At 40.5% G+C, this 19298-nt stretch overlaps 1 protein-coding gene across 9 annotated transcripts in view; it reads right to left on the bottom strand.

Moving 5' to 3' along the window:
- The window catches only part of LOC149524297 (uncharacterized), a 378401-nt gene that overhangs the window by 112179 nt on the left and 246924 nt on the right, over nt 1–19298 (bottom strand). For 4 of the 9 annotated variants that reach the window (XR_016349592.1, XM_089778352.1, XM_089778353.1 and 1 more), the window contains 2 exons: nt 5404–5511; nt 1632–1708 (listed from right to left, as the gene is read on the bottom strand). Coding sequence is in view for 3 of the 9 variants with exons in the window: in XM_089778352.1 (XP_089634478.1) it covers nt 1632–1708; nt 5404–5511 (185 nt within the window). In the remaining 6 variants the exon portion in view is untranslated. Of the gene's footprint in view, nt 1–1631; nt 1709–5403; nt 5512–6545; nt 7116–10838; nt 11941–19298 lie in introns of those variants that run through there. The other 5 variants (XR_016349591.1, XR_016349590.1, XR_016349588.1 and 2 more) reach the window with 5 other exon arrangements.

The raw sequence follows: 19298 nt of genomic DNA, 5'->3' as shown, positions 1-19298 counted from the left end.
AAGAAACTTAGGGAGGATTGCAGCCTTCTTACCCTCTCCCCTTAAATGCACCCTTGTTCAACGCCCTTTACTCTCCCCGTTGGCGCGCGCACACACACACACACACACACACACTCTCTCTCTCTCTCTCTCTCTCTCTATGTGTCATGGCACACAGGTTCTATCAGCACAAGTTTCAGGTGATAGGATTATTTGTAAGTGGTAGGAAAAGCCACAAGTGAAGATATAAAAATGAGGAATATGGCCGGGAGTGACGGGCCACTCTCCCAAGATACAGTGTCACACCTTTCAAATAAGGGTTATAACCCAACTTTCATAGACAGCAAAACAGATGCCTTTTAAATACTTGGCCTATTTGAACTTAAAAAAAAAAACCTCTTAAATTTCACAGCTGAATTAGAGTGCTAATAAACTTGCCACTTCACTGGCACAAGTTAGTTCTTAATTCAATATACAGTGGAGTCCGGATTATCTGACTCCTGGTAATCCAATACTCCGCTTTATCCGACCCTGCAGCTCCCGGGGACTTTGACCCTGGGAGCTGCAAGGTCGGATACAGCGCGGGCAGGGACAACGGCCCTGCTTGCTGCCCCCTCACTCTCTTGGAGCAGCTGCTGCCGCGCCTGCCTGGGACAACGGGGCAGCGAGTGAGGCCGTTCCCCCACCCCGTGCCCTGGAGCCACTGATGTGGCTCCTGCCGGGGCCGCTTCTTCCCCGGCAGCGGCGGCAGCAGCAGCAGCTGTCTCCGTGCTCTCTAGGAGCAGCTGATGCGCTGCTGCCGGGGAAGACGCGGCCCCAGCAGGATCCCCATCAGCTGCTCCTAGAGAGCACGGGGACATCTGCTGCTGCTGCTGCTGCTGCTGCTGCTGCTGCTGCCGCCGCCAGGGAAGAAGCAGCCCCGGCAGCAGCAGCTGTCCCAGTGCTCTCTAGGAGCAGCTGATGGGGCTCCAGCAGTCCCTATCATCTGACATATTCGGCAATCCGACCATGCGTCGGTCCTGTTAAAGTCGGATGATAGGGACTCTACTGTAATTCAGTCTTAAGGAAGAAGGTAGAAAATTGGAAAATAATCTGAACTAAATTAATTCTGCTTAGCTCATTTCCCCTTATATCTGACTCCTTATTTTATTTAGTACTTAATCCTTTTTTTTAAGCTCCTTTTTTTTGTAAAAGTTGGGTGGAATAGTACATACCTAGATGCATGCTAGAGGAATGTCAACATTGCCAAGGTCTCATGCAGTATCTCTTTGAATTGAGTAATTCAATAACTTAAAACAGTTTTTCCCCCGCTGATGAAAAATATAAGTGTCCATATTTGAAACCCCATTACAAGAATGCACCAACCTTTTTTAAGGCTGAAACATAAGATATAACATAAGATAACATAAGAACGGCCGTACTGAGTCAGACCAAAGGTCCATCTAGCCCAGTATCCTGTCTACCGACAGTAGCCAGCACCAGGTGCCCCAGAGAGGATGGACCGAAGACAATGATGAAGCGATTTGTCTCCTGCCATCCCTCTCCAGCCTCTGACAAACAGAGGCCAAGGACACCATTTTATCCCCTGGTTAATAGCCTTTTAGATAAACATGACTAACAAAAGATGGCAAAATAATGCTGATAATTTTTACCAGATGTATTTGGAAGATTGAAGAGTGAAGATGGTTTCCACGCAGAACTATGTAGTTGCAGTGATGTGTCAGGTGAACTGAAATGGAGGAAATTACATGGTCAAACCTTAGATTAAAGTTTGCATCTTTATCACCAAATTATGCCAAGAGAACAGGAGCAATAGTGTGTGATTTAATGGCCATATGCTACAAAGAAATTGCTGTAAACAGTTTATAAATGATCCCTCGGTGAATGGACAAATTTGTAATGGTCACAGTCTTTAAAATAGTTCTAGGGCCAGATGCTGCTGCTTCTTTCAACAACAGGATACAACCTTCAATATGTGTAGCTTCTAGACAATATGAGCCAGCCAGATCCCCTGCAGGTGGCATTCTGGCTTCACACATTGTAGGTGAGAATACTAAGCCAGTACATTATTATCAATGCACTGTAGGCAGATAACTTTTGACAGGATAAAGTAAATCCCCTAAGAAATCCTTTATTTGCAAAATTCAATTTAAAAACACAGAATGACTATTTGTAAGTCAATTTTTAGTGCAGTAAACCTGTAACAAACTCATTTTCTTTGTATTTTAGTAACACAAGGAAAGTACAATGGGATCATGTTAAACGAAGGCATAAATGATCGTGCATGGCTGTCCTGTATTTAATGTTTAAGTCCATATTGCTGATATCTCCTTGTTTAGGGAATTCAGGCTTATAAGGGGTATGTCATGTGCCACTCACTAACCTGAAGTCTGAGTTAAAGCCTTGCTGCTGCAGCTGGTTTGAAGCATCTATGGGCTTGGGAACTGCAGGGATGTTTTATTAAAAAGACAGTAATCATAGCATTCTGTACAATTTAATTGGCTTGAGTAATTTCATGATTGCAGTTAGCTTGACTAAGGCACATTGCTCCAATTATGTACATCATCAGCACATATGCAAAGATAAAAACTACCTATATAATCAGGACAACTTAAAATATTCCTGATTATATAGGCAGTTTCCATGATTACAATTAGTCTGTGGGAGTTATTTCCCATTAGAAGGTCCCCTTACATGATGAAGAATGGCCATTTTAAAGGTAAAATAGGTTAATCGCTTTTAAGGCCATTGTGGTCATCTGGCCTGACCTACTGTCTAACACAGGGACCTCCTCCTAAAGAGGAGTATAAAAATATTGCTCGAGCACGAAGGGGTGTAATCAGGAAGGCCAAAATGTAATTGGAGTTGCAGCTAGCAAGATATGGGAAGCACAACAAGAAGGGTTTTACAGGTAGGACAGGAATAAAAAGATGGTCAGGGAAAGTATGGGACCCCTACTGAATGGGGCAGGCAGCCTATTGACAGATGAAGTTGAAAAAGCTGATGTTCTCAATACTTTTTTTGCCTCAGTCTTCACAGACATCAGTTCCCAGACTGCTGAATTGGGCAGCATAGTAAGGGGAGGAGGTGAGCAATCCTCAGCTTTTTTAAAAAAGCTGGACATGCACAGGTCCATGGGGACAGATCCAATGTATCTGAGGGAGTTGGCTGATGTAATTGCAGAGCCATTGGCCATCATCTTTGTAAGCTCATGCCGACTGGGGGACAAATATCATGAAAAAAGGCAAATATAATACAGGCAAACCCCAACTTACGACATCCCAACTTACAACCCTCTGCATTTACAACAGCATATGATGCAGACTCCACGCATCAGTACCAGTGCTGGCCAGCAGCGTGGCCTGTTCCTAGTGACTGCCCTGCTCTGGTCCAATGTGGCCTCTCAAGCCCGGCGTACTGGGGTCTACAACTCCCAGGAAGCAAAGCGGGAGGCTGTTTCTTCCACCAGATGGCCTCATGTGAATCGCAGCGGGAGGGACTGGGAGCTGTGGCTGGCTCTGTTACAGTAGCATCCCGCCTGGTTGTATTTTTAGGGTATGAAATGGGTTTCCAGGAATGAAACCACCATTTTTAACATTGCGCCTATGGGAAATAAGAGTTTGACTTACAACAGTTCTCCAGGAACCAATTAGGTTGGAAGTGTGGGGGCTGCGGGCACTCATCTTTTAAAAAGGGAACAAAAATACAGGGGACTAGAAACAAGTCAGCCTCACCTCAATCCCCAGAAAAATCACAGAGCACGTTCTTAAGGAATCCGTTTTGATATACTTTGAGGAGAGGAAGGTGATCAGGAATAGTCAAAGTGGATTTCCTAATGGAAAGTCATGCCTTACCAACCTAATTGTCTTATATGATGAGATAACTGGCTTTGTGGATATGGGGAATGTGATGGATGTGATATACCTTGACATTAGCAAAGCTTTTTATGTGGGCTCCCACAATAATCTTGCCTGGAGATTACAATGGATGAGAAGCTGGATATGAATCAACAGTGTGCTATTGATGCCAAGAATGCTAACAGTAGACTGGGCAGCATTAGTAGAAGCATTGCCAGCAGGTCAAGGGAAGTGATTATTCCCCTCGGTTAAGGACTGGTGAGATCACATCTGAAGTATTATGTCCAGTTTTGGGGGTCCCATTACACAAAGGATGTGGACAAATTGGAGGGAGTCCAATGGAGGGTGACAAAAATGACTTAGGGTATTGGAGTACATGACTTATGAGAAGAGATTGAGCAATGGTCTCATGTTGTACTGGGGGAGATCTATGTTGCATATTAGGAAAAACAATTTCACTAGGAGGGTGGTGATGCACAGGAATGGGTTACCTAGGAAGATAATGAAATCTCCATCCTTAAAGATTTTTAAGGCCAGACTTGTCAAAGCCCTGGATGGGATGATATAGCTGGGATTGGTCCTGCTTTGAGCAGTGTGTTGGACTAGATGACTTTCTGAGGTCTCTTCCATGGCATGAATCTTTCATGATTTTATGATTCTATGAACACAGGCCATAAGAATCATAGGAATGATGGATGAGGACCATATACATGGAGGAAATTATGTTCCTCCTCAGTGAACTGTTTTTAATTACTGCTTTACTACAGCTATGTAGACATAATTTTTATTGCTCAGTGTGTCATTTGTAAGGATGTACATATGTTACTGGTTGGGTTATACTATTTTCTCTGGAAAGGTAATTGAACACTGATGTTAAACTAGGCATATAAAAGCTGTCAATTTGTTGTAAATATAGTTTTATAATCCCCTGTGCTTGAGATACAATTTTTCATGGTTCATCTTAGTCCAGTGTCATATTTTTAAATACAATTTGGGCAAAATTAGTTATGTCCTTGGAATCATGAGTTAAAACATGCAATTTCCCCATATACTCCTAAGTGCTAAAATACCTCAAAAAAGGCTAAAGCTAGAAACTTCAAGTTTGAATTGCTTTGCTGCCCTAAACAACGATTGGTGAAAGAATTTAGGTTGAACACCAAGTAGTTTAGCAGTCCTAACTCATAAATATTTAAAATTGGCAAGTTTGGATCTGACATATACACCTTAGAGCAACACAAACTGTTGATTTGCAAATAAGGACAAGTTTGTTAAAGCCTCATTTAAGGTTCTTTCTATTAAGGATAACTAACCACCTCAGTTTAAAGTGTCTACATTTCTCTCTCTCTCTCAATTTCTTTCTTTCTTTTTAATAACCTAGTTCTGCAAGGCATTGAGAAGCTCCTGCAAGGATGAAGTCATTTGGAATTGAAGGCACTCTGTCTTGGAAAAGTAAACCCAGTGTGAAATCAAGTACACAAAAGTAAGTAGATCAACTGCCTGTTTGGAAACCCCTCTTTGCTAGTAACAGTTTGAGCTAAGCTCACAAAAAGGCCGTGTCTATACTTACCAGAAAATTGAAGCTCTGGAGGTCAATCTTTTGGAGTTCAGTTTAGTGGATCTAGTATAGACCTGTACATCGAATGCTGAGGGCAGCTCCTGCCAGTGTCCAGGACTCCTATTATAGATGAGGCCAAAGTGAACAGCTAATGAAACAGCTTCTTTTTCACTGTACAAATAGTTTAATATTGAACTTGGCATTAGGGTTGCCAGATGGTTTAACCAAAAATACCAAAAACCCCTCCCCCCCACAAAAAAAATTGCAGGGGAGGAAATTCTGTTGAGAAAAAAAAAAGCAGACCAAAGTTGTTGAGCCAAAAAAAAAAAAAGGACCCTTAAAGTTATTAGGCAAAAAAAATTAAAAAACAGCGTGCTCCCTTTAAGAAATGCTTTTGAGGCTTTTTGGTCCTAACAGGCTGCAGGCGGCCATCCACCATCTTGTCTTCCTGCTCCAGGCCAGACAGCTCCCTTGTAGAACCAGGTAAGCACCCAGTATTTTCACCTCCTGGCTGGGAAAAAATCAGAAAATACCGGACATTTTAGGTGTCTGGTATTTTCTGAATTTTTTTTACCGGACAGGAGGCAAAAATATCGGACTGTCTAGGTCAATACCGGATACCTAGCAACCCTATTTGGCACTGCTATCCATCATGTGGATTATAGATATACTAACACCTAGGTTCTAAATAGGAAGTGTAACCCCCTTTTTCCTTCCCAGGTTACTCGGGAGCAAGTCATACTCACAGGTGTGCCTGGGCACCTGACGGTTTTAACATAAAAGGAGATCCTGAGTGCCTCAGTGGTGATGTTGTTTAGTTGTGGAAACCCTATCTACCCCCTTGCTGCTGTCCCTTGCTCATAACGAACATATAATGGCGGTGCCTCCACTTGGCTGGCCCTGTACACACTTAATGATGTGCCTTGGGAGCTTCCAGGAATAAAATTATTCCAGCAATAATCTGGATCTAGCTCCAAAACAATTACAAATCATAAATAATATACATCTAATAGATTACAGCAGAAAGAACAACCTTTACTTAACAACTTAAAGAAACAGAGTTTAACAGTTTAACAGTGAATAACACTAACAAATTATACTGAAATAATAGGAACATATCTATCTGGCATTTGCACTGCCACCGTTTAACACACCCCAGAGAATTCACTCCTCAGGACTCACAGTACTATACACTTGCTTGCGTGGGTGCGCTTGAAGATTTTGCAGCTGGAGTGGATGATTCTAGTCTCCTTCTGTGTGCTGGGTAAAGAGTAGTACTTCTAGCCACAGGTACAGCCAAAGGGCAATCAGAAGCAGCCTGCTAGATTTCAGTCCCAAGGGCTCTGAATCCAAGTCTGTAGCTTCAACCTAATAACTCCTGGACTGGCTAAAACTCCTCCACAGAAGCCTGACTCCTTTTTTCCAAAAAACAAAGGGAAGAGTCCACAGACTGCTGAGAGTCTCTCTCCACACACATGGAGAGACCCAGACCCCCCCTCTTCCAAAACAAAACTTCCTTCCTGGTTTCCTCAAGGGCTCATGGGAATTGTAGTCTCTGGGGCTAGATTGCAGCACACAGGATCTTCCCAGAAAATAAGCAGAGGCACCTTTAGTAAGGGGACTACAGAAGCACTTACTGTGATAGCCAGGATCATAGGTATTGCTTGAATGAATGTTAAGAAACATATCAAAATTCTGAAATGATTTGGATCTGAATTCAAACAATACATCTCATCTATCTTTGGAAAACTTCGGATCTGGATCCCTGTTCAGATCTGGCTCCAGACTTTTTAATTCTATCTTTACCTTCTGTAAATTGTCTCTTCCATCCTATTAGGCATTTATATAAATGCTGTTACTGGCAGGAATATGCAATTTCTCAATTTATATCAGACTTCTATGACTGATTATTGATGTGCAGAGTGTTTTCCACAGTACTTGCTTTCTGAACCTTAAATGAAAATCTATATCCAAGGTGTTGTTTTTGTGTCCAAGCTTTTATTTCAGCTCACTATGAAATTATTTCAGTGAAGAAAATATTTCTTAGAACATCGAAAAATATTAATTTTGGTGTGCTTTGTTTACATCCATTCAGGTGGCCACTTAGCCAAACACTTCATAAAAGTATTGTGCTTAATTTACAAAGAGCTTTATTCAATGAAGCAGCAGAGTGCCCTGTTGGCCTACTTAGCTGTATACGTAACACACATCTGGAAAAATGCTCTAATTCAATATTGCAAAATAGCCTAGGAAAATTAGAAGTTCTTCTCTCTATAGGCAGTTATAATCCAGACTGACATCATTCGGATGATTGTGGATGATAGATTAATTATTTTTTCTGTTTACTGTTGAAGACCTCCTTTTCTCACTTCCACACATATCCATGTTGTTATAATAAAAGTTCCATCAAGTACTTCCCTCCAAATCCAGAAAAAATGTCTTAGGTCAATTTTCAATTGTTCATTCTGTAGTTATTTTATTTATCGGCACAAAAAATAGATTTATTGTGGGTTAGTTTTCTCTTATGCTATCTTGTGCTGATTTTATTTTCCTAACATGCGGTCACCTCATCCTTATTTAACATAGTTACATTTACATTTCAGTCTGTAACCTTTGCCATTGTTTTTTCTTAATAAAAAAAGATGCTGCACTATTTCTGTGGCTTAATTCTCCACTGAAACCATTCTAATTTAGTGTGACTCAATAGTTACTTGAGATTGCCTAAGATTTTTTTCCCCGTGACAAACCAAAGAGAAAAATATTGATAAAATATGAAGCATGAGGATTTTACTGTCAATATTTGACTGTATATAAAGTTGGAAGTTGTTTAAATTATTCTACTTTATTATTCTGCTGGAAATGTAATATTTTTTCTCTCCTAGCCTTTCCCAAATATACTCTGTATGCAATTAACAATTTTAAATATTTATCTCACACTCAGATTTCTTGCAGACCCACTTCCTCTGTGTAAGAGTGGAGTCTTTATGGTCCAAAGGACCTAGTGAGTTCTGAAATTTTATGCATGCTGTCAGTACAGCCATTCAGCAACAGTGAAATCACTAATTCCAAAGAAAGCCAGGATTTCATTTGGATCACATATTGCAGACCAGAGAATATATTTATATTAACAATAATTTAATATTTATTTAAATTCATCAACAGATGGTAAAGCAGCATAAGAAGAAACAGAAGAAGGAAGAGCTTTGCACAGAAGAGTTTTGCACAGAAAAGTCTGCATTAAATTTATGCTACTAAATCTAAGTACATGATTTCCAAAAGTTACAGAAATATGTTGTGTTTTTGATTGTACTCTCTCTCGCCTTGGCCCATGCCCCTCTACCACTGGCATCAGATATTGGTGATAGGAACAAATATGAAGACCTAGGTAAGCAGATAAAACCAGCACATTTTCTTGTCAGAGAAGTTTCCTCAGAGCGGCCTACTTTGGCCCTGAGTCTCTATGGGTACAGGAGTAAACACCAGAGCAGGCTGTCTCCCCCAATTATTTAACCTCCTATTGCTGTCTCCTTCAGGACTAAAGTATTTGCCCTCCTGGTCCCCCTCTCCCTCACTAAACTCTTTGAATGCCATTGCACAAACACTTCTAGCAAACTTTTTGTCTCACTTCTGGGGTAGCCTGTCCTCTCCAACTACATAATGTTCATCCACTACTTCAAAACACATTCACTCTCTGCTGCAAATTCCACTGATCAAATTTTGCCCTCAGTAACACCTGGATACCTTTTGGGCATACCTTGAACAACATTAATATATTTTACCTCTAAGTACTACATGATAACCTTCCCCACAGACTCAAATTTTGTATATACTTCTTGGCAAGAAACAGCATTTTTGGTAAAGCAGATTTCCTTGAGTTCAGTCAGTACAGTACAATACCACCCAGAAGGATAGGTTTCTGTGACCCTACTCTAAACAAATTAAAGGAATAACTCAAACTTGCCCTGGCAATCATTTCTGTCATCTGGAAAGTGGTGTCTGCCATAAATCATGCTTTATAATGCATCATCCAGTTTAAAGAATATTTTTCCGCTAGAAAGTATGGCACCATGGGACCCAGAACTGAGTGAACTCGAAAGTGCATTGACTAGGAAACTCAGCTTGTGATGAAATGTACTTGTATCAATTATATCCCTTTCAGCTACTTCTTGGATAACTGTCAGAAAGAGGCTTTAAATTGTATTGTTACCACTTTGCCCTCTCATAACTTGCTACCCATTTATGGGATTATGCCAGGTATAAGAGAAGTTAGCATATTGAGAAGGAGGCAGAGAAGAAGAACACAAAGAAATGGGAAGATTTTGGTAAGGAAAACTAGTTGTATGTGTTCTGAGCTCTCAACCACAGTGCATAAATTCAAGTTGTGTGTAATCAACAGTAAAGGTTACACTAATCTTTGTCATGACTCATAGCCTCATCTACTGACCCCAGCCATGTTATGTAAAGACAATTTTCTTCATCTTAATGCATGTTCCTTTGGACAATTTACTACAGATGTGGAAGGAAACCTCAGCCCAGCATGAAAACAAAGAATTGTTTAGTAATTATTTGAAGCATTTGTATAAAATTACAAAGTGTATGAGTGTGTCTGTAAAAAAATTTCTGTTTTTGAACTATTTTATGTATCATAATTTTTAAACTCACCGAAAGCTACATTTGAAGAAAGACTTAAATTAAGAGCAGAATGGCTAAAAGAGTAGAATCTCTTCTTGTTGTGATACTATCTGCAAAATGTAAAATAACGTTAAAGAAATGAGCCAAAATCAAAACCTTTGTTTCAACCAACTCTGAAGGGTGTCCAAAATCAAAACGCTATACAAATTATTCCAGCTTGCAACTCATGATCTGCCTTGTCTGTTTAGATTGTAAACTCTTCGGGGGCATGTCTATACTTAGGAGAAAAATCTTCTAGTGCTTGATCTGGCGGGACTAGTATAGACTCGTACATTAAATGCTGAGGGTAGCCACCTCCGGTGTCTGGTACTACTGCTTCTGCAAGGAGTAAGGAATGTTGACAGGAGTGTGTGCTCCTGTTGTCCTCCTGCTGTGTGGACACCACAATGGCTCGTCTTAAGGTAAGTCAATTCTAGCTGCACATTTTGCATAGTTGGAGTTGCGTACCTTAAGCCAATTTGCCTGGTGTAGTATAGACCAGGCCCAGATGGAGACTCTCTTACATCTACATCACTTATCACAATGAGATCATAGTCTGGGTTGGGGGTTCTAGACAACAATTCTGCCACCACTAGCAATGTTTTTTCCTACCGTTATTATGTTGATTAGCAACCACTAACTAGATTTGCTTAATGTTAATATATGCAGTAATGCTTATTTCTAACCTGCATTCTGAAAGGTGAATCTATTGGTATCCAGAATACCCAACAGCTTGAAATTTCATGCAACTGTCTTTGATCCCGTTCCCAACATACCTGTCCTAGATGAAGCAGAACCTTTCCCAGATTCAGAGCCACCAAGAGGGATAGTGGGGAGATAAGGGGTAATTTGCCCTGGACTCCCAAACCAAGTTCTGTTGTGATCTGGTGCACAGGGTCATAATGCTACTCTATCAAGGGGCATCCAGACCAAATTTGAATGATATCCAGACCTTGTGTACTAGGTTACAGTGCCAATCAAATGTGACCCATCTGCCCCTCCCTCTCCATCTGTGGGGATGCAGATGGACCAAATCTGAGTGGCACTGCATCCTGCTTTAGCTACTTGAGTTGTTGGGAGATATGGGTTATTGCATCATAAAGGTTACTGACAGTAATGAGGGTTTGATAGTTGTGCATTGTAATACAAATGTATATGTATTCATAGCTCACTCTAGAGGCTTCCCCATATACAGAGTAAGAGTATGCTACCAGTACGATCTAAAGAGTTACTTCTTTAGTTTAAGGGATAGACCACAATGTTTTCAGGGCTCAAGGTTTTATCCCTGCAGGTGACTCTTGGTGGATGATTGTTTCAAATCAATCCCAGGAGATAAAGAAAGAAATAGTTCTAGTGAAGTAGTCCAACAGGGCATATTAATTTATCCCTTGTGATTTATTATGAAGGAGTACTGGTAAAAGAAGTTCCATATTTCATTGTAAGTTTTTGGGGCAAGAGCTGGGGTTTTTTGTTTGTTTGTTTGTCCTGTATATAACAAATAGGATTGCAGATCCAAAATTGAGTCTAGGATTTGATTCAGTGCAAATAACAGCACATCAGTAATCTGGTAGAAATAAAAAATAAGCTTCAGTGAAAGTGAACTGCAATTCCATCCACTTGACAAAGTTCATGCAATTCCCATTTCAAGGAAGGTAAAATAATAATCACACAGAGCAGAGAATTAACTAGAGTGTTTTCATTTCTAAGAAGAAGCAGTCTACAAGAGGCTTTGGTCAACTTTTGTTGCTAGTTGGTGGTTCTAAAAAAATCATACTTACTTGGGAATGAGAAGAGGAATTTTCAAGTGTGAAACTGACAAGGTGAAGCAAGAGCAACCCTATTTGTGGTGAAATAAACTACAAATGGTCTGGTAGCACTTTATAGACTAACAAAACATGTAGATGGTATCATGAGCTTTCATGGGCACAGCCCACTTCTACATGTTTTGTTAGTCTATAAAGTGCTACCAGACCATTTGTTGTTTTTTTCTATAACAGACTAACTCAGCTACCCCTGAAGCTCCTGCGGTGAAATAGTGTGAGTAAATTCGTATGACAAAATCAGTTTATCAGAGTGATAATAGTAGCTATTTATAATATTTACACTGCTTTTCTTTTTCAGAGAAGTTCTAGTAAGTACAATATAAAGATGTTAAGAGTTATATTTTGCCTATTTTCTTTTGTACACATCTGTTATCTTCCTGTAGCCAATTTTCCTTGAAAAATTGATGTTTTGTTGAAGCACATCCAGTAGCTGCACAGCTGTGCTGCTGTGCAGAATAGCAATCAATTACTCAACATTCAGTGTACAGTATAAACCTTGGGAAAGAGGCTAGATCATGCCTCCAAATATCAAGACCATCTGACCAAACCACTGCTCCAGCAGGGTTTTTTGTTGTTGTTGTTATGTTTGTTACACAAATAGAGCAGAAAGACAGAAACTCATCCACTTTTCATAGTGCGGCATTATAATAACATACATTCCCTTCTCACTGGCTTTGGTTTACCCTCCCGGGCAATCCACAGAAACTAACTAAATTAACATTCAGGAATCATCCCTTTTTGAAAGATAATATTGCCACAAATGATTGTCTAAAAATCTTCATTGTGCATTTTTGTTAACTTGAGCTTACAAATATTAAGGTTATTTATACTACTGTAATATGTAAAACACAATTTTAGCTAACTCTCATAAAACTAAATCGAAGATGATCCTGCCAGATATTAGCCCTTGAGACTAGAGCAATACCTATTGCAGAGTTCATGCCTTGTCACTATTCTTTTCATTTAATTACTTTTTTTTTTTCTGCTGGACAGCCTCTGCTACTTTATTTTCCCAAATGACGTTCCAGGCCACACATGAACCAAAATGGGTCCATTTTTTGGAAGTGGATATGGAAATCACTGCACAATTTGTTAAATTTTCCTTCTCTCTACTAGAGGAAAAAGTTCACTCTGCAGCTTTGTCTACACTGCCTCCTCTTGTGCAAAAAAATATGCAAATAAGGCAAAGAGTGGAATATTGCCGTGCCTCATTTGCATAATAAATAAGGTTCTGTTTTTGCACAAGAGGATTTTGCACAAAAAGGAGCCGTCTACACAGTTCCTTTCTGTGCATAAATCCCCTCTTGCGCAAGAGCCGTTCTTCCTGAAAGAAAGATGAAGAATGGCTCTTTGTAGTGTAGACAGCTCCTTTTTGTGGAAAAGCCTCTTGTGCAAAAACGGAGCCTCATTAATTATGCAAATGAGGCACAGCGATATTCCACACTTCACCTCATTTGCATTTTTTTGTGCAAGAGGGGGCAGTGTAGCAATAGCCTACACGTTTACACTGGAAGTAAGAAGGGCTTATCACTGCTGTTCACAAAGTCCTGGAATACAATCTAGACACAGGATAATAAAAATGTAAAGCTCAAGTTATCAAGTTCTGACTCCTGTAATGAGGCAGGACCACTTAAAATTAGACCATCCCTGGTTTACCCAACCTGTTCTTTAAAACCTCCAGTGATGGGTATTCTGCAACCAGTCTCCTTTGGAAGCCTATTCTAGGGCTTAACTATCTTCGTAGTTAGAAAATTCTCCTAATATCCAACCTAAATCTCCCTTGATGTACGTTAAGTCCCATTACTTCTTGCCCTCCCTTCAGTAGATGTGGAGAACAATTGATCACAGCCCTTTTTAATGATATTCTTTAACATATTAGAAAACTATTATCAGACCCCTTCTCAGTCTTCTTTTCTCAACTGCTCAAGGGATTTTTTAAAAATTTTCCTCATAGGTCAGGTTATCTAAACCTTTTTTGTTTTGTTTTGTTCTCCCCTGGAATCTCTCCTTGCTCTCTACTGCCTGTGAGTAGCCCATGTTCTTGCTACGCTGCAGCTGCTGCTGCCTCAAGAATCCCACAACTCATACACCTCCCTTGTACCTGGACCTTCCTTCCATATCACAAATTCAGAGGATGCTTATGAAAATGTTGGATAGAGTTCAGTTTGGAAGCGACTGTGAATCCTTTTGATTTGCTGTATCATTTGATGCAAAGTTTACATGACACCAAACTCATATAGAATCATAGAATCATAGGGCTGGAAGGGACCTCGAGAGGTCATCAAGTCCAGCCCCCCGCCCTCAAGGCAGGACCAAGCTCCGTCTACACCATCCCTGACAGATGTCTATCTAACCTGTTCTTAAATATCTCCAGAGATGGAGATTCCACCACCTTCCTTGGCAATGTATTCCAATATTTGACCACCCTGACAGTAAGGAATTTTTTCCTAATGTCCAATCTTAACCTCCCTTGCTGCACTCCTTGTCCTGTCCTCAGAAACCAAGAGGAACAAATTTTCTCCTTCCTCCTTGTGACAACCTTTTAGATATTTGAAAACCGATATCATGTCCCCCCTTAATCTTCTTTTTTCCAAACTAAACAAGCCCAGTTCATGAAGCCTGGCTTCATAGGTCACATTCTCTAGACCTTTAATCATTCTTGTTGCTCTTCTTTGTACCCTTTCCAATTTCTCCACATCTTTCTTGAAATGTGGCGCCCAGAACTGGACACGGTACTCCAGCTGAGGCCTAACTAGTGCAGAGTAGAGCGGCAGAATGACTTCACGAGTTTTGCTTACAGCACACCTGTTGATACAACCTAGAATCATATTTGCTTTTTTTGCAACAGCATCACACTGTTGACTCATATTCAACTTGTGGTTCCCTGTGATCCCTAGATCCCTTTCCGCCATGCTCCTTCCTAGACAGTTACTTCCCATCTTGTATGTATGGAACTGATTGTTCCTTCCTAAGTGGAGCACTTTGCATTTATCTTCATTCTGTTTACCTCTGACCATTTCTCTAACTTGTCAAGGTCATTTTGAATTATGTCCCTATCCTCCAAAGAAGTTGCAGCCCCGCCCAGTTTGGTATCATCTGCAAACTTAATAAGCGTACTCTCTATCCCAATATCTACATCATTGATGAAGATATTGAACAGCATGGGTCCCAAAACAGACCCTTGCGGAACTCCACTTGTTATCCCTTTCCAGCAGGATTTAGCACCGTTAACAACAACTCTCTGACTACGGTTATCCAGCCAATTATGCACCCACCTTATCGTGGCCCTATCTAAGTTATATTTGCCTAGTTTATCAATAAGAATATCATGCAAGACCATATCAAATGCCTTACTAAAGTCTAGGTATATGACATCCACCGCTTCTCCCTTATCCACAAGGCTCGTTATCCTATCAAAGAAAGCTATCAGAATAGTTTGGCATGACTTGTTCTTCACAAACCCATGCTGGCTATTCCCTATCACTTTATTACCTTCCAAGTGTTTGCATATGATTTCCTTAATTACCTGCTCCATTATCTTCCCTGGGACAGACGTTAAACTGACCTGTCTGTAGTTTCCTGGGTTGTTCTTATTCCCCTTTTTATAGATGGGCACAATATTTGCCCTTTTCTAGTCTTCTGGAATCTCCCGTCTTCCATGATTTTTCAAAGATCATAGCTAAAGGCTCAGATACCTCTTCTATCAGCTCCTTGACTATACTGGGATGCATTTCATCAGGACCTGGTGACTTGCTGACATCTAACTTTCCTAAGTGATTTTTAACTTGTTCTTTGTGTATCCTATCTTCTAAACTTACCCTCTCTCTGCTTGTATTCACTACGTTAGGCACACCTCCAGACTTCTCGGTGAAGACCGAAACAAAGAAGTCATTGAGCATCTCCGCCATTTCCAGGTTTCCTGTTACTGCTTCTCACTCCTCACTGAGCAGTAGGTCTACCCTGTCCTTGGTCTTCCTCTTGCTTCTAATGTACTTATAAAAGGTCTTCTTGTTTCCCTTTATGCCTGTAGCTAGTTTGATCTCATTTTGTGCCTTTGCCTTTCTAATCTTGCCCCTGTATTCCCGTGTTGCTTGCCTACTCCTTTGCAAATGATGCTGTTCATATTAACAATCAGAAAAAATGCATATATGCAGTATACATAGTAGCTGTGGGCTGTCTAAATATTATTCAGGAAGGTGTCATATTATCTTTGGGGAAAATCTGATGACCAGGGAGCACCAGAATATTTTAGAGATTGTTAAATTGGTGGCAATATAGTTGGAGGACTCATAATTTGTCTTAATAATAATAAAAACCCTAAGATTAAACTTAGTAGTATTCTAGACTGAAAAGTCCTATTAATGGCATATTATGTGTTAAAGTAGCTAATTAAATATGGCCCAGTTTACATATATTACCAGATAGACAGAATTGCAAAGGATTTTTGTTGTGGTGAGGCGGAGCACTGGGACATCTAACTTTGAGGCTCTAGATTTGCAAGGATTTAGGTCTAAACTTCTACTTTTGGCTCCTAAATCCCAGAATCAGGCACTACTGGATTTGCAAAGCCCCATGCCTAGTTGCCCCCAAATCTTGCAGGTGCCTAAAACTGCTTATCATCTAAATTATTGCAGTAATGGTTCCTTAGGCCCTATGTTTCAGCTCTGAGCATGTGCATGCCTCCCTATGCCTGGCATCTGGATGCCTAAGTCCCAGTGTACAAATTGGGGGAAGATGTGATCCTCTGCCTAAGTCACCTGCAGGTCACAATTCGATACGTATGCTCAGATCACACCTACCAGAAAGAGCCACTACAGGCAAGCTTACTCACAACAGCCAAGGTGAGGAGGCCTGTCTTATAACTTGTGTCCCAACGCTTATGGTACTCACTTCAGATAAGGGAATTTCCCCAGTTTGTTTCCTTGTCCACCTGCGGTGGAGGAGGAATTTGAATAGGAATCTATACCTCTGAATTGAGTGTCATAACCATTGGGTTATGGGATATTCTGATATGGGGAGAGGTCTCGTAGTCTCTCCTGTTGAAGTTGTTCTGTTGTGGATAGTAAATAAAAAATGTTAGTGGAGCAAGAGGATGGGATCCTGAGTCTTCCACCAGCCACATGAGTATTCATTCATACATGTTTGTGTTCTCACCTCTCTCCTTCCCCAATTACCTACTCTCCACTATTTTCAAAGGCTCAAAGGTCAGCACTTGCTTTCTTGAGAGAAAGGAAGCTACTGTGCTACATGTGGCTGCCACAGTAGGTGCTGAAACTAAGACTGTAGGGGTGCTGTAGTACCCCTTGGTTTAAGATGATTTCCTTTATATAAGGGATTTCCAGTTTGGTACAACAGCTGTCAGCACTCCCACTATAAAAATTGTTCCAGCACCTCTGGATGTCAGCACCTGGTGATGAATGGATACTCTTCATGCTGCCTTAACCAGAGAGTCACTATAGGACAATTGTGGGAGAGAATAGGAAGTGACTTGGGGAAGGTAACCTTAAGCACCCCTGGCTATCAGATCACTTGATATCCCACAAAGGGCCATAGGTTGGAGCACGGTGGAGTGGGAGGGCTAGGACCATGCAAATTATGGCCCAAAATACTTAGGTGATACTCCCCTATCAACCACCCGCTGAGCAAGTATCAGAGGGGTAGCCGTGTTAGTCTGAATCTGCAAAAGCGGCGAGGAGTCCTGTGGCCCCTTATAGACTAACCGAAGTGTTGGAGCATAAGCTTTCGTGGGCAAAAACCCACTTTGTCAGATGCATGCTTCTGACGAAGTGGGTCTTTGCCCATGAAAGCTTATGCTCCAACACTTCGGTTAGTCTATAAGGTGCCACAGGACTCCTCGCCGCCTCTGAGCAAGGACTGTCACACACTTGTGCTCTTTTTCCTACCACACTCATGTCATTAAAATAAAGGAAAAGTGCATCTGTAGTAAATGAGAGAAACATCTTTAAAAATTAGCAGCAAAGTTCCTGTCCCACCAGATTAAGGGTGTGTCTAGACCACAGGTTTTTTTTAAAAAAGTAGCCATTTTTCGAAAAAACTTCCCCTGCATCTAGACTGCTGCTGCATTCTTTTGAAATGAAATCGAAAAAATACAGCAGTTTTTTTGACCATGGAAAACCTCATTTTACAAGGAATAATGCCTTTTTTTGAAAGTGCTTTTTCGAAAAGAGGTGCTATGTAATGCAAACTGTTTTTTCGAAAGAGAGCATGCAGACTGCCTGGGTGCTCTCTTTCGAAAAAGTGGCTTACTTTTTCGAAAGTACTGGTTGTAGTCTAGATGCTCTTTTTCGAAAATATCTTTCAAAAAAGCTTCTTTCGAAAGAGGCGTGCAGTCTAGATGTAGACTTAATGTTGTTACAACAGCAGCATGTGAGAAGGTCTAGAAAAGTATTTTAATTATAGAAGAATCCCAAGGAAATCACTAAGATCCGATCTCTGTTTTTCTAATAGGCTCGTTGCTCTATTAGAAAAAACTTTTTTTTAAGGCACATCCTGTATTGTCTGTTTTGTGCTGCTCCCTCTCCTGTTCAGGCTGTGTAACTCTCAAGATGTAACAGGAGGAAGGAAATTTTGTAGACTTTTTTTTTTTTTACATTTTAAAACACCACAATAGGGAGATTAGAAACAGGATCCCTTACTGATTTGCTTTACCTTACAAATGCAGAACAAGCCTAAAGTTTCCAAGTGGTGATACCCCATGTTTTTAAAATTACAAGCCTAAGAGGTTTGTTTGGCATGAAATGAAAACCACTAACAAATTGCTAGTGGTAAAACATCGCAATAACATTGTTTCTTGCAAAATATTGGAAATAACTATTGTAGCATTACTCAACAGTTAAGCAACCCCTGTTTACTGTAAGTATTAGCTGCCTGAACAACGTGTACTGCAGCTAATACTTACATTCACTCCCTTTGGATCCAAACTCCTAAATGGTCACGTGGACCATAAAAACAAAACAAAAAGTCAGCGAACAAGTCCTTTTCTAACTGGCTTGATGTCTGTAGCTGGAAGGGACTGCTACCTTCCAAAGTCACTAAAAAGAATAATGTTTTTTAAAGTTTACAAATAGTTCTAAGCATATATCTCATTTAGAGGAAAAATATGACTTTCTTACACTTGCTGTTTCAGGCATCCAGCCTAATTATGTAGTGTACAATGTACCGGAATGTGCATGATGGTATGCCTAAGCTATCATGCATTTATTTAAAGCCTCACAGGACATTCAGACATAGTCCTTGTGGAATGGTCCTACAACTCCTTGGGGTTGGAAACACATTTGGGGTTGGAAACGCATGTATGACCCCCCCGTCTTCCCTTAATGCATGAAGTGAAGAATTTGAAGAAATTGAAGAATTCCCCCATGAATGAAGGAATTCAGTGCAGTTCAGTACAAT

Source organism: Pelodiscus sinensis, chromosome 5, assembly GCF_052426305.1.
Source record: "Pelodiscus sinensis isolate ZL-2025 chromosome 5, ASM5242630v1, whole genome shotgun sequence".
NCBI classification, from domain to species: domain Eukaryota; kingdom Metazoa; phylum Chordata; order Testudines; family Trionychidae; genus Pelodiscus; species Pelodiscus sinensis.
Note: the sequence above shows the minus strand (reverse complement) of the source record. Positions and strands in the feature narration are given on the sequence as shown.